At 37.1% G+C, this 16,269-nt stretch overlaps 1 protein-coding gene across 1 annotated transcript; it reads left to right on the top strand.

The window, feature by feature from the left end:
- Window positions 1–9,033: 9,033 nt before the first annotated feature.
- Window positions 9,034–11,683, top strand: LOC107470704 (uncharacterized). The gene is made up of 4 exons (XM_016090114.1): window positions 9,034–9,532; window positions 9,873–10,390; window positions 10,523–11,191; window positions 11,333–11,683. Exons 1-4 carry the CDS (start codon window positions 9,034–9,036, stop codon window positions 11,681–11,683), a joined length of 2,037 nt encoding a protein of 678 aa, XP_015945600.1.
- The last annotated feature ends 4,586 nt before the right edge of the window (window positions 11,684–16,269 follow it).

Here is a 16,269-nt window from a genome sequence, read left to right as displayed (position 1 = left end):
GAATTTGACTTAAACTACCCTAAATTCTAGAGAGAAAAGAGAGCTTCTCTCTTTAGAATTCAACCTTAAACATGATGCAAAACTACATTATGACTCCTTGTTTCATCCCCCTCCAATCCTTGGGTTCAATAGCATCAGAAATGGGTTGGATTGGGCCCAAAATGCTTCAGAAATCGCTGGCCACGAGTTGCCTTTAGTGAGGCACGTGCAGCTTCCCATGCATCTGCATAGATGCACACGTACGCATCTCTAAACGCCAAGCAACTATGGCAAATTTTATATCATTTTAAAGCCCTGAATGTTAACTTTCCAACGCAATTGGAAACGCTTCATTTAAACCTCTGTAGGTCAAGTTATGATCAATTAAGTGGGAAGAGGTCAGGATTGACAACTTTGCGATTCCTTCATTTCTTCATGAGTTCTCCATTTTTACATGCTTTTTCTTTATTCCTTCAATCCAATCCATATGAGGCAATAGCGGACGGGCATCACCACCTACCCAATGGTTTTCTGTGAGGGACTTTGGACCTAAGATGAAGAGAGTTTTTGGAACGTCTAGTCTAACTCCAATACATACATTAGAGTATTTCCCTCACTTTTGCTAGTATGCTCAGAGGGGATAGACATGTCATAGAGTTAGGCTAGTCTAGGTGCCAATTTAGGGGATCGTTAGATAGGCTAAGCCCCGAGACATCTTATGTACATATATGTAAATATTATATGAGTCATTAACTGAGGAATATTGTATCATAGTTCTGTACTTGTATAACTGAGCTACTTTTATATCATGATGTATATTATAGTGTGATGTTTTATATATTGTCTTCTACTATGCTATGAATGTGTGTGCTTATGTTTCCTTGTTATAGTGTATGCAATGGTTATTATGTTAGGCAAGAATAATAGTTGGGGACCAATTGTTCAATGCAATCACAATGGAGCACTTCACAATAGGCAACCAAATTTAGAAAGCCTAAGTTTAAAATTTGAACGGTAAATTATATTCTTTATCTATTCTATTTTCTTTTTGTTATTTTGTTTGTTGTAATTAATGTATGTTTGTTGTTTTAATTCTTATCGTGATTTTCAAGCACAATAAAGAAAAAATGCATTATATTGAAGGATGTTTTTTCTTATTTTTGGATATTGAGTTCATAGAAAGAAAGACATGATTTTGAGAAAAGTATGAAGAGGAGCCTTTTTTGTTGTTCATATCCTTCCTGTTTTTGACATATTGATATAAGAAAATTATGTTTAGTTGAATTATTGCATTTAGTTGAATTGTAGACCTAAATTTAATGCTATTTTGCTTTAGAATAAATCTCTATATCCAAGTAAAATATTTAACCAAGTCTAACAAAATTATAACAATTTTTCAAATCACGCGTTTCTTTCCCCTTTTCCTCCCCTTTCTTCGTTTTCTCTTCCTCCTCCTGTTGCGTCTTCTTTTTATTCTTTAAGTAATTTTTTAGCTATTTATTCAAATTTGAATTGAATTACTAATAAATCAGAAGCAGGAATTTAAAATAGATCAGGCAGAAACAGATCATATTGTTCAAAACAATAAATGATTCAAATTCGAACAGTTGAATGAGAGCAATTTAGATTTTTCTTTTGAATCGAATCAAATGGACGAGGATTGAATTATTCAATTTTGAATTGAATGAAATGGAAGGCAATCCAATTGTTTATGAACACCATTTTTGTTTTATTTGGTATTATACAACGGTTTCGTTTTAATAATATTTTCAGTTCCGAAATTAGTTAATGATGTGATTAGTTAATGATGTCATCACAAAGAACCAGAATCAATAAAGATGTTAGCAAAATATTGGTGTTGTTGGTGATTATGATAACGAAAGAGAAAGATAATAAAAGAAGAAGAAGAAGAAGAAGAAGAAGAAGAAGAAGAACCTACGTGCGCGAATTTAAAAGAAGAACGAGGAGGAAACGGAAAAGGAGAAGGAGAAGATGAAGAAGACGAAGAAGTTGCATTGTTGAAACATGCGTGTGATACACGCTAATGTGATGAAAGTGGTTTTCATTGAGGTTGGACCAACTTGGTTAGACTTGGTTGCAAAAACACTTGGATTAGTAGCTTGACTATTTGCTTTAACACAATCTTTAAATAAGATGTAAGATGCAAAATATATATATATATAAAAGATATTTGAATTTTTTATGTTATTATATATTATATAACTATTGACTTGTAAATTAATTAGTGTATTAATTAATTAAAAAATAAAATTTGACAAATTATGTGTATAATTTGTATTGTAAAAATTTAGTAAAATGAATGTTCTATTTTGTAATTAAAATAACAAAAAATGTTACAAAAATAAGTCATATTTTTTAACAATTTTATGACAAGAAAAATTATATTGTTACAAATTTTAATTTTTGTATTAAAAAAATTATTACAAAATATTACATTAATTTGTAATAATTTTGTTTTGTTACAAAAAATTTTTTGTAACGGGATATACTGCAACAACTTTAATTTTGTTACAAAATTATTTGTAACAAAATTCATAATTTTTGTAATAATTTTTTTTGTTATAAATGCTACTTTTTTTTTGTAGTGCACGCTGTTATATAGTCATAGATATACTTGCAGGATAGAGAATAACAAATCATATCTATAATCTAACATGATAACATCCACTAGAATATGAAAAGAAAAAAAATACTTTAATTAGGGCTGCACATGTATTGGATAATATCTGTATATCCGCAGTAACTATTCGCATCTGATTCGAATTTTGTGGATATTATCCGATCAGCAGAGTTATCGGATCGGATCAGATATGATCCGCACTATGGTAGACTCGGATTGCGGATTTGACACTAATATCCGCACGTCTCATATAAATAGCATAGTTTATGATATCTTGTTTTTAATTTTTTATGTTGTACTTCAACTTAGAATAATTAAACTTAGATCTTGTGTTATTATTAATTTTTTTATTATTCAAAAGAATTTTTATTGATAGTATTTTAGGAGTAAATAGGCTTAAACGGGTGAAAAAATGAATTTTCTGGATTTTTTTTGTAAAAACAGCCAAATAAGGCCTTAAAATAGGTTTTTTAAAAATTATGCGGATATACCCGATACAGGATCAAATCATATTGGATCTTACGTGAAAAAATACAGATATCATATCTGATCCGATGAATGCAGTGTGGATCGAATAGAATTATAGGTTATATCTGATCTAATCAGATCCTTGTGCAGCCCTAACTTAAACCATGCTCCTCCTAATTCTTGTATGTGTCCATGGTTATTTTTATGTGAGTTAAATCTCAAAGTTGTCCATGAACTTGCAATCCAAACTCAAAGTCATTCCTAAACTTGCATTGGCCCCAATATTGTCCCTAAATTTAACAAAGGTGACTCACGGTCGTCCCTGAAGTATTTTTCAGAGAATATTCCTTAACGGCATGATGACGTGTACAGAGAAGCACCACGTTGGATAGGTAATGGCTATCTGATGTGGCTGCTATGGTTATTTAACTCAATTTAGTGCCTGGAGTGGTTTATAATTCTAATCCCCAATCTACTCTTTCTTCTTCTCTGCTCTCCTTCTTCTTCTCTACCGTGTTAAGCATGGTTTGAGTGGGTCATGATGGGTGGAGGTAGCAACCATGTTAGTAGCTCCAGTAATGGACGATCCGAGAAAAGTTATTTTACATACTTGGGAGTTATCTCTAACTGTTAGTTTTTTTTCTTTTTTCTTTTTTGTGAAGATGTACCAATTTCTTGGTGATATCAAGTTAGAATTTGACAATTCTCATGCTACATACTCGAATAAGTCTTACTAGAGAGAGCTGGATTTAGATACTACAACAACAAAAGTAAAATACTCTATGGGTAATGTAGAATATAGTAGATAACGTTTCGCTTCTCATCCAGACCAAGTAAGAGTGTCAAGAATTTCTGCAAGCAAGCCAGCTTCGTTTTCATTAACAGTGTCTTTGGATAGCAAATTACCTCTTAGTTTGCAAGTTAGTGGCCAAAATCAGGTACTAATGAAAGGCTGTCCTAGTGAGAAGCAACCACCAAAAATGAATTCAAGTGCCAATTTAAAAGAAATTCAATTTTTCGTTGTTCTTGATGAACATATTAGTGGCAAAAAGGGGATTGTGCATGTTTTGGAAGGTTTAAAATTAAGGATTGAAGGTTCAGATTCTATTGTTTTGTTTCTGACAATTTCTTCTTCTTTTGATGGACCATTCACAAAATCTGAAGACTCTTAGAAGGACCTACTTCATATTCCCTCAATACAATGAAGTTGGTTAAAAAATTGTCATATGCTAACCTTTATTCACATTACTTGGATGACTATCAGAATTTATTTCATCGTGTGTCATTGAAGCTCTGTAAAAGGTCAAATCTTTCCTCTCAAACCGTTCCAACTTTGGCAAGGGTCAAGTCTTTCCAAAAGATGAAGATCCTTCACTTGTGGAGCTTTTGTTTCAATATAGTCGATATCTATTTATTTCAAGTTTTTCTAATATATATAGAAGTAATTTAAGTGTCCTTTTTTCTTGTCATCTAGTGGTGCTCCTCACTTGAACATTAATCTTCAAATGAACTATCGGCCATCTCTTCCTTGCAACTTACATGAGTGTCAAGAGCAGCTTGATTACATTTATTCTTTGTCACTCAGTGGAAGTAAAACTGCAAAGGTATCTCCTGCTTTCACCTTTTTTCCCAATTGAGGCCAAAAGCAAAAGAAACAGGGGATGCTATATAGCATATAGTCATTAGCAGAGCATCTGATCATCATGTCATGGATTTTTTATGTTGTATCCTGAATTTGATTTGATGCTCTATACAGGTAAACTATGAAGTAAACAATTGAGTTGCACATCAAGTTTCTAACATATAGGCTAAATCCTCCCCTGATCGAGGTCGTGCAGTTTGGGCATTATGACCAATAGGTGGAGCTTGACTTTGTACCTATCTATGGGAGCATTATACTTATACAACGGGCAAAGTAAGATATACAATGGACAACTATAAAATGGTCTCTCTTGATTCGCCTCTGTTCCTAACCATTTGAGAACGGGTCGGCTACCACACCTATCTGAAAGTCATTCGTGGCTACATATAGTGGTTCTCCTCCCATAGCTTCTCTCGAATCTTCGATTACTGGAGCTACTAACATGGTTGCTGCCTCCACCCATCATGACCCATTCAAACCACGCTCAACAATGGCAGAGAAGAAGAAGGAGAACAGAGAAGAAGAAAAAGAGTGGTTTCTAATAATAAATTGGGGATTAAATTGGGAATTAGAGTTATAAACCACTTCAGAGACTAAATTGAGTTAAATAACGATAACAGCCACACCAGATAGCCATTACCTATCCAATGTGGCACCTCTCCGTACACATCATCATGCCATTAAAGAATATTCCCTGTAAAATGCTTCAAGAACGATCGTGAGTCACCTTTGTTAAATTTAGGGACAATATTAGGGCCAATGCAAGTCTAGGGACGACTTTGAGTTCCGATTGCAAGTTCAGGGACCACTTTATGATTTAACTCTTTTTATATTCATTAAGGTCATTAATTAAGTGTAAATCAAGCCTCTATATTTAAGACGTTGTTTGATATTTGAAAGTTGCTCTAATCTTCGATTACTGGAGCTACTAACATGGTTGCTGCCTCCACCCATCATGACCCATTCAAACCACGCTCAACAATGGCAGAGAAGAAGAAGGAGAATAGAGAAGAAGAAAAAGAGTGGTTTCTAATAATAAATTGGGGATTAAATTGGAAATTAGAGTTATAAACCACTTCAGAGACTAAATTGAGTTAAATAACGATAACAGCCACACCAGATAGCCATTACCTATCCAATGTGGCACCTCTCTGTACACATCATCACGCCATTAAAGAATATTCCCTGTAAAATGCTTCAAGAACGATCGTGAGTCACCTTTGTTAAATTCAGGGGCAATATTAGGGCCAATGCAAGTTTAGGGACGACTTTGAGTTCCGATTGCAAGTTCAGGGACCACTTTATGATTTAACTCTTTTTATATTCATTAAGGTCATTAATTAAGTGTAAATCAAGCCTCTATATTTAAGACGTTGTTTGATATTTGAAAGTTGATCACTAAGACTATGAGTAAATAGTCATTTTTAACCATGAAAGATTCAGATGTTGACAAAACTAACCATAAAAAATTGAAATTAAAGTTATATCCATACAAGATAAGTTTCTTTCGACAAAAATGGCTAATTATTAAATTTTTATTTATAATTCTATAAATACCCCTTAGCTTTCATTTTCCTTCATCTCCAAACCCAATCTTAACTCTAACAATTTGACCGCCCTTTCTTTTTTCTCTACCTCTTATCCTCCACCCCTCTTCACTGCAACAATTCCTTTTCACCACCACCATCCCTTCCATCTCTTCACTCTCTCTTTATCTTGGACCATCACCAACATGATAAAATTCTCAAAAAATAAATAAATAAATAAATAAATAATAAAAGAAAAAAACAAATAAATTAGTTTTAACTAACCAAAGGGTCTTACTTAATGTGCTGTCTGTGTGTCCCACTCTCACCGAAGGAATCATCCTAGCTGTTGATGGGTGCGAGCGGTTGATCAGACGGCTGAGCACTATAATTCAAGTTGAAAACAACGGAGGAGCCACGTTGTTGGTGGTGGAGATTTGCGGTGGTGGCAGCAGCACTGATTTGCACCAATCTTGATGAGCGGTTGTTGGTGTCAGGATCTGACGGAGGAGTGGATGGAGAGCATGAAAACGATAAAAGCGCATGCCTTTTGCGAATCCTCATGAGGATGCAAGAGCAAATAAATTGTTATTGTTGTTGTTGGTGGTAGTGTTAGTGTTATTGTGAATAGGGAAGAAGTAGTGTGATGATGGAGAATGATGATTTGGAAAGCGAGAACTAGGTGGTGGCGACGGAGTTCGTGATGGTCGAAGGAGAAGGGTGGGTGAGGGAGGTAGAGGGGATGGTGGTGGTGGAAGGGGGTTGTTGTGGCGGGAAAAGGTGAAAGGTAAGAGACAGAAGAGGAAGTAGAGATGGTTAAATTATTAGGATTAGAGAATGAGTTTAGAAATTAAAGAAGATGAAACAGAAAAGGGTATTTATAGAATTAAGAATAAAAATTTAATAATTGATCATTTTTGTCAAAAAAATTTATCTTACATGAGTATATTTTTAATTTTAATTTTTTATGGTTAATTTTGTCAATATCTAAATTTTTCATAATAAAAAATGACTATTTACTCTTAAGTCTATAATACCAACACAAAGAATTATATCATCATAACACATAAATCAATAATAGGGTTGTATATATGTGACGTCCACATCAATATGCGCGAGCTTTGTTTTAATTTCTTGATCAAGTGAGATTTTAGTGGCATTTAGTGTGTATGTGTACATGTATATACAAAAGTTTTATTTATATAAAATCAATCATTTAAATCAATTACTAATATACACCTGTTCTAAGAGTTATCTGAAACGTTGATTTGAGTCTGAACGTGAGGTCCATGTTTTTTGATAAGGCAGCGTCCGACGTCTTTAGTGCCGAGGTGTCGCCTGTCCAAATTCCTTGTGAAGAGGTGGGGGATAGTACCTGCAAAAGACTCCAATGCTTAAGTTAGCAAGGAATTTAAGTAGATTTTCAGTAGATTAAAACGTAAATTATACTTAGGAATGCCAGTGTACTTATAATAGAATTGATAACCACTTTTGTTAGAGTAGTTCCCTCTTTGTTGATAGATAACTATTCCTTTTATCTTGGGAGTCTGTTGAGATCTTTCTTCTTGACGTAACGAAAAGATACCCAAAGGCATCTGTTGGTGTCCGACCTCTTTAAAGAGGTCGAGTATGGATAGAGGCCACCTTCTAAGATTGGACCTTTTATTCTTATTAGACCTGACTCTTATTTATTGGATCAGAATATGAACAACATCTAACATAATTGATGTACATATACATGGTTCCCACAAATACGGTCCCATACCGATTTGGCATCAGAGAAAGAAAAAAAAGCATCGCTACATTTTTGTTCATCGTCACTTTTGGATTAAATAAAAAAAAGCAAAATTTAATTATAATTACTACTTATATGTTTTTCTAAAAAATGAAATAACAATTAATTTTTTAAAACATTTTGTGATAAACATAAATTTTTCAAAGAATACCAAATAAATCCTTAACAAAATATTAAAACAACTAGATTTTTGCAAAATTGCAATACTTTTTCTATCATCAATCTTTCATACCATTCCGTTAGCTAAGACACATATATGTCCACCATTGCAGTTTTTAGTAATTTGCTATATTTTTCTTCAAGGATCTATAAATCTATCGCAAAGTATTGGCTCATTAATTTAGATATGGAAAAAATTTTGGTGTATTGGCTGAAAATGGGTATACTGTGTGTATTGCAAGTATGTGAACGTGTCAGATGGTAGTGCAACACGCAGGGGGCGTGTTGCCTGAACCACGTGGGGGCGTGGAAGCGACGTGGCTGGATGAGGTTGCGCCAACAAGCCAGCACGCAGGGGGCGTGCTTAGTCAGCATGCAGGGGGCGTGCTGACGTGGCGATACCTGGATGGCTCAGACGGAGAAGCACGCAGGGGGCGTGCTGACGTGGCAAAACCTGGTTGGCTCAGGTGGGGAAGCACGTGGGGAGGGGGCGTGCTGACGTGGCGAACATGCATTGGTCCACGTATGCAGCACGTGGGGGGCGTGCTGAATGAGCACGGGGGCGTTCTGACACGTGTCAAAGCGTGATTGGTTGAGGCAGGCAGCACGTGGAGGGCGTGTTAAGTGCACCTCTCTATATAAGGCAGAGCTCGATAGCATTTGCATGCTGAAGAAGATTTGAGTGTTCTTTGAGGCTATTGTTAGTGCAATGGAGGGCACCACAAACTTGGTGGTGTATAGCAACGGTGAGATAATACATAATACTGATGAGGGAGTGAGGTTTGTGTCCCAAAATTTATTTTCATTTGTGGTTCCATGCACGATGACGTTAATGGAGCTGCAGAATGGCCTCTGTAAAAGCATGGAGAACAGTACGTTAATGAGAGTGAGCAGAATTCTATACCAAAATCCGATTGTAGTTTTTGGTGGTCTAATACAGTTTGATGTCATGCCGATCACTGATGAAGCGAGTATGCAGAACATGTTTCAAATTCACCGGCAGACTCAAATGCGACACCCACAGATTGAGGTGTACGTTGAGTTTGAAACTGTAGAGGCAGTGGCAGTTCAGAATGATACAGATATACATGATGATAGAGGTGCAGTGTACGAAGGAATGAATAGTGACAGTGAAGAGGACTTCGAAGCCACTTATGAGGCCGGTGACGAAGATGAGGATGGTGATGCGGGAGTTGAGGCAGCAGCAGAGAATGTAGTGGTTCGTCCGTCGAGCAGTCAACCGATGGACGTTCCACCTTTTATGCGTGAGTTGAATCTCGAGGCCATGCATGCCCCCGAGTTTCCAGAATATACAAACATAGGTACGTGGTGACTAAATAATAAGTTTTTGTTAGTTTATACGTTCGATTGAGCAATAAACAGTGTTGTCATAACCGGACCGGACCGGCCTGTTCGATCGGAAAACTGGTGAACCAAACGTTAAACCGGTCCGGGAGGTTAATTAAATCGAATAAGGAAACGAACCGGTATGAATCGGTCAAACCAAAAATAAACCGATGAAAACTGTTCAAACTCGGTAAACCGGTCTAACCGAACCGCTGAAAATTAAAATAGCTTAATATTCTTAAAATATTAGTAAAGATATGTATTTTAAATTTTAACTTTAAATTTTTTTACTATTTTTTAATTTTGTTGACATAGGCATTACCGATGCTGAGGACGGGGAGTTCCGGATTGGAATGGAATACAGTTCTAGAAAGTCGGTCGTCGCAGCAATTAGAAGTTTTACTATTGCTAAAGGAGTTGACTATGAGGTGTATGAGTCTGAGCCACAGACGTTCTATGCAAAATGCAAGATGTACAGGCGTGGATGTGACTGGCTTATCCGAGCTAGCTTGATACAGAAAAAATGTTGTTGGGAGATACGAAGATACAACGGTAGGCACACGTGCACGATTGGAACGATTTCACAAGATCATTCCAAGTTGGACTCAGATACAGTTGCTGATGCTATAAGGCCATTGGTCGAGACGGACCCGTCCATCAAGGTGAAATCTATAATTGCGGAAGTCCAGTCAAGGTTCAACTATACCATCAGTTACCGAAAGGCTTGGTTGGCAAAGCAGAAGTCCATAGCCAACGTTTTCAGTGGTTGGGAGGATTCTTACCAAGCCTTGCCATGGTGGCTCTCGATCATGGTGCAGAAGATGCCTCGTTCAGTTGTCCAAATAGAAACATGACCACTGTACAACGGAAATGAGGAGGCGCAAGGTGTAAAAATACTTCATCGTGTATTTTGGAGTTTCAATCCATGCATTAGGGCATTTAGGCATTGCAAGCCCCTGGTTCAGGTTGACGGCACACACCTATACAAAAAATACAAAGGTACACTTCTAGTCGATGTTGCACAAGATGGGAACCAGAACATTGTGCCTATCGCCTTTGCCTTGGTAGAAGGGGAGACAGCTGATGTGTGGCACTTCTTTCTCAGAAATCTGCGAATGTATGTTGTTAGAAAAGATGGCGTGGGTATGATCTCAGACCGACATGAGTCAATACGGGCAGCAGTAAATCGTTCCGGTGGCGACTGGCAACCTCCAAGAGCATGGTGGATGTTTTGTATAAGACACATCGGCAGTAACTTCTTAAGGGCATTCAAAGTCCCCCACTTGCAAAAGCTTGTTGTCAACATAGGGTATTCAAGAATGGTGGAGGAGTACAATATCAACTATAAGAGGTTGGAAGAGCGAGGCGAGGCATATGCCAGGTGGTGCGATGCCATTGGACGCAGACATTGGGTATTGGCATTCAACGAGGGACATCGATGGGGCCATATGACAACGAACCTTGTCGAGTGCATTAACTCAGTGTTGAAGGGTGCCCGTAATATACCTGTGTTGGCGCTGGTCCGAGCAACATATTATAGGTTAAATGAACTTTTTATGCGGAAGAGTGCTCAGACTCACGAACGCAAGCGTGCTGGATATACGTACTCCGTATTTGTGCAACAGTGGATAGAAGTAAGTATGCAACAGGCTGGGAATATAGTTGTGCACCGCTTTGATAGATGAAATGAGGTGTTTGAGGTGCGCGAAATAACTACTGGAAATGTGTTAGTTCTTGATCTTGCGCGACGGACGTGTGACTATGGGCACTTTCAGGTTGAACGAATACCATGTCGCCATGTTATTGCTTGCTGTGCTAACCAACGTCTCGATTGGCAGTTGTATGTGCATGATGTGTATAAGATGACAGAGGTTCGTGAAGTATATAGGTTTGAGTTCACACCATTAGGTGATCCCGATACATGGCCTGCTTATGAGGGACCCACATTGGTTGCTAATCCAAGGCTGAGGCGAACGTCTAAAGGCAGGCCCAAACTGACCCGATACTTGAATGAAATGGACTCACGCGACATACGTGGTCCTCAGATATGCCGTCTCTGTGGTGCTCAGGGTCATAGTCGGAGTAGGTGTCCTCAGCGTACTGGACCGAGTGGTGCTGGTTCGTAGTTTAATTTTGTTATGTTTGTATTTTTTAATTTGCATTTTTTTAGTCGATACTTTTGAAATTAGACGTGTTTGTATTTTTCAATTGAAATCTATCCATTGATATTAAAATGGTCGCTTAATATTGTCATAACTGATTGCATAAGTTAATAAAACAAACATTAAACACGATTTACATAAGTTAACAAAACAAACATTAAACACGATTTACATTAAGTTAATTCTGAAAATAAGATAAAAAAAAACCTAAACCGAAGCTCACTTCTTTCCAACGAACCAGTACAGTCCCTTACGCATAATGCCTGTTTCTAACCACGATGGAGTATACCTATCAGGTGGATTTCGCTCCGTCCGTAGGTCATATGGGTGACCTCGAACCGAGTCATCCACCCCCGAAGCTCCCGAACTGCCTGCCTTTGTAGGAGCGGCTGACCCACCTGCATCTGTCGGAGCGGCCGACCCGCCTGCCTCTATCGGAGCGACCGACCCGCCTGCCTCAGCTGGAGCGGATGGACCGGGATTGAACGTGTCAACAACTGCATATGCCTGCTGATGCTGGATAAAACCACTATCACATGACGCACTCTCTGATGTGTGGTCGGAAGTACGACCCCGCAAACCATGTCCCACATCCACTGATGCCCTACGTGGATCAGCCGGCACTGATGGTGAAGGAATACCACTAAAATCTGACCAGCCACCCAAACCAGCGTCGATCCAATGCTGTAGTTGCTGATCTCCGTGTCTGTCGCTGGAGAAGTCAAACCAATCATGACCGGAAGGAATGGTAAGTATGGGATCATGATGCTGAGAGTGGTGGCTGTGCTGGGACTGCTGAGAGTGGTGGCTATGTTGAGACTGCTGAGAGTGGTGGCCGCCCTGAGTGTGATGGCTACCATGACTGTAAACCGGTGGCTATGTTATATAATAAGGAAACGACTCAAACACTGCATGCTGAGGTGGCTGTGGGGCAGGTGGCTGTGGGGCAGGTGGCTGTGGATGATGAGGAACGTACCCCGTCAATCTCAACAGATATCTGTAAGAGCACATGTACCAATCCCGGTACTCAGCCATCGGTAAAAAATCCCAGGTCGGAAGGGGGTGCAGGCCCTGCAGTCGGCTGTGTCGCCTGTTGGCCCACTCCACTATCCATGGCCCATGCAAAACTGTCCAGTCATGAAGCTGCACTTCGCGTAGGACGATGCAATGCTGGACAACTGGAATATCCCTTGGTACCCCTGGAGGAGGTTGTACATATCCAAACTGACGCATCACTCGGTCTGCAGGGTGCCACTCGACACACTTGAACAACAACAATGAAGCAACGATATCACACACCTCAAGATGGGGATGTAAGTTGTCGGGGACGATCAACCCATCATACGGCCGCCACTCAAACTGCCACAGTATTATTGGTATATTAGAACCCTAACAATAATGGTTGAAAAAACGAATCAGAAGAACCATAACTATTTACCTCCTGCATGTAGTCTATATCATGCCTGAAACATTGTTAATTGAAAAAATTTAAATAACTCATCATATGTCAAACATGCATCATGAATATAACACATAACTAAAATAAGACTTATTACCTCCTGGCAACTGGTATCTCGGCCGGTGGAATCGTTTGTCTCGGTACGGGAGCAAGACACGGCATTCGCTCCCATGCCCAAACAAACAACAGATTTAGTGGGCCATCCATCTCCTTTGTATCATATCGTAATGCATGGCATAGTGCTCTGTAAAAATGTGCCAGACATGCTGACCCCCAACTATAAGTATGGATCCGCTCGAAATCGCGAAGCAATGGTAGATATTTCGCATGGGCATATGCGGTCGACTTGTCCGTGAATAGAGTCGATCCTAACAAACAGAAGATCTGACATCTGACGTATCACCTGATGGACTCCTCAGTGTCCAACAGCTCTGTGTCTCTAATACGTCGAACCCAACCCAGCTTTATATAGGACTTCGCATTATGACTGACTGATGGCTCACGACCGAATATCGCTATGCCCTGACTTTGAACGAAGTCGCTACTACTATCTGTCCATCCACTGACAGGCTCTCCATCAATGTGTAGGCCGAATATATGAGCGACATCCTCTAATATCACCGTAACCTCACCGATCGGCAATACAAATGTGTGGGTCTCAGGCCTCCACCTTTCAAACAGAGCAGCTAACATGGGGTGAAATCCTCTTATGACTCCAATTCTAGAGACGTGGTAGAATTCGGTGGCGCATAAGTAGTTCTCCACCATCGGAATCCACGTCTATGGCAAATCTAATTACATATTATTATTATTAACGTTTATTTCATAAAAATTGTTATTATATTACTAAAATCTTTATAAAATACACAAAATAATATTCTCATTACAAAATACATATACATTAAAAAATATAAATACATAAAAAATAAATTTTAAATACAGAACAAAAATTAAAATTTACCAACTTACATAAATATGATGATCCAAATAGTTGATAATATGTTCTTCGGGCGCCATATAATTACGTACAATTTTTTTTAAATTCCTAAACCTAAAAATTTTTTTCACTGGTATAATCTTTTAACTCACTACCACTAACTACTACTCACTACACTCTTCTCCCCCTAAATCTATACACACCCAAACAACCCACACTTCTTCCCTTCTTTCTAATTTCCTTGCTTCAGTATGCTACTAACTACTATTGATGCTGTTTCCCTTACAATATAATGAAGACTCATGCATATATATAGAAAAAGGAGAAAGCTCGCTGATTTCTGGAGGAGAGGGCTGTCCCCTGCATGCAGGAAGCCTGCAGTATGCCCCCCACTTGGTACAGCAGCAGCATTGAAACTCGAAGAAATCTTTGCTGCGCTTCACAGTTCTCCAGGCACCACGCCCCCTGCGTGGTGAGTCAGCACATCCCTGGCGTGGTGGAGGAGTGTCGCCACGTCGCAGTCAGCACGCCCTCGACGTGTTGAGAGAGTGCCGCCACGTCACCACCTGCAGAGGCACCACGCCCCCCGCGTGTTGACCGTGGGTTCCATACTCCGGTAATACCTCTTCTTGGCCAATATTCGGCCAATACACTATCTTTACATCCATAAGAAAAATAATTTCTACAAAGTATTCTCGTAAATTTATTTAATATTTTTTTAAAACCTATAAATTTATTACAAGGTACTACAGACTATAGTGGAGTAAAAAAGTTCCTACTATATAGAATAATATTATCTATTAAATTTGAAAAAATAAGAGAGACAAAAATAAAAGATGGACGAATAATATGGAAGAAGAAAAATATTTATTCCATTGCCTAAATAAAAATTTCTGAAGAAGAAAAGGATTTATTCCATTTTCTTAATAAAATTTTGTCGACATCTAAACACTTTGGCCAATTTCAATAATTTTTTATAGAAGAAAGAACTTTCATTTATTAAAAAAGTCAAACGACACTTATAGATTATAAGAAGCATTAGTGACATAGATAATAAATTTGAGAAAATAAATCTTGATATAAAATATCATCTATAGAGATTAGAGAACTTTCATTCGTAAAAAAGTCAAACAGCACTTAGAGTTTGTTTTGGTAAATCTTTATAAAAAAATATTTTTTAATTTTTTTAAAAAATAAAAATAATTTTATATTTAAATATATCATATAAAAATAAAAAAATTAAAAATACGAAAAATATACAAGAAATAAAAAAATTAAAATTTTAAATTTTTTGAATTAATTTATTCTTAATTTTTGTACAAGTGAATAAAAAATAAAGTCAACTTTCCGGATGTAGCATAATTAAGTGAATAAAAAAATAACAAATATTTTCCAAATAAATTATAGTTTTTAAAAAATAATTTTTTTATTTTTTAATATTCTTACTTTTACTACTAACTTTTTTTTAAATACACTAGAAATAAAAAAAAAATATTTTTTTAAAAATTTAATGACACCTAATAAATTCTCACATATCGTAAGAAGAATTAGGGATATTGAGGACAAATCTAGATATAAATATCTTCTATAGAGATATTCCATTTTTCATGTTATTATAGATCATACGTTCTCTCAATTTTTCATACGTTATTAGAAATAGACATCTAAATTTTTACACATAAGATACAACACATCCGAATATAATTTTTTTACCAAAAGAAAAAATATGATACATATTTTCTATACTAAAATCTAAAATCCAAATTCTCTCTTTTTTCTGACGTTTTTCAGTCCAAATTCTTAAGCCCAGGCCCAAAGGAGCCTGGTTCACAATTCCTCTCTCATCAGTTAATTTAAGATATAGGAAATTGGGATTATATTTTTTTTTATTTTTCAAGTATTTTTCAACCCAATTTATTAAAAATTAATCCGTCAAAGTATTGAATTTTATTTAAAATTTATCGTTGACTAATAAATTGCTAGATGCATAAAATGAAAATTTCTGACACTTATTTAAGTAAACTAATGAACTAACCACTATACTAATCTAATTTAATTATCGGGATGTTATAATTTTTTTTGGTGATTATTGGGATGTTATAATTATTAATGATGATTAGTGTGTTGAGTTTTTTTTTTTTGTATAATATTGGA

The sequence above is a fragment of the Arachis duranensis genome, chromosome 10, assembly GCF_000817695.3.
Source record: "Arachis duranensis cultivar V14167 chromosome 10, aradu.V14167.gnm2.J7QH, whole genome shotgun sequence".
NCBI lineage: Eukaryota > Viridiplantae > Streptophyta > Magnoliopsida > Fabales > Fabaceae > Arachis > Arachis duranensis.
Note: the sequence above shows the minus strand (reverse complement) of the source record. Positions and strands in the feature narration are given on the sequence as shown.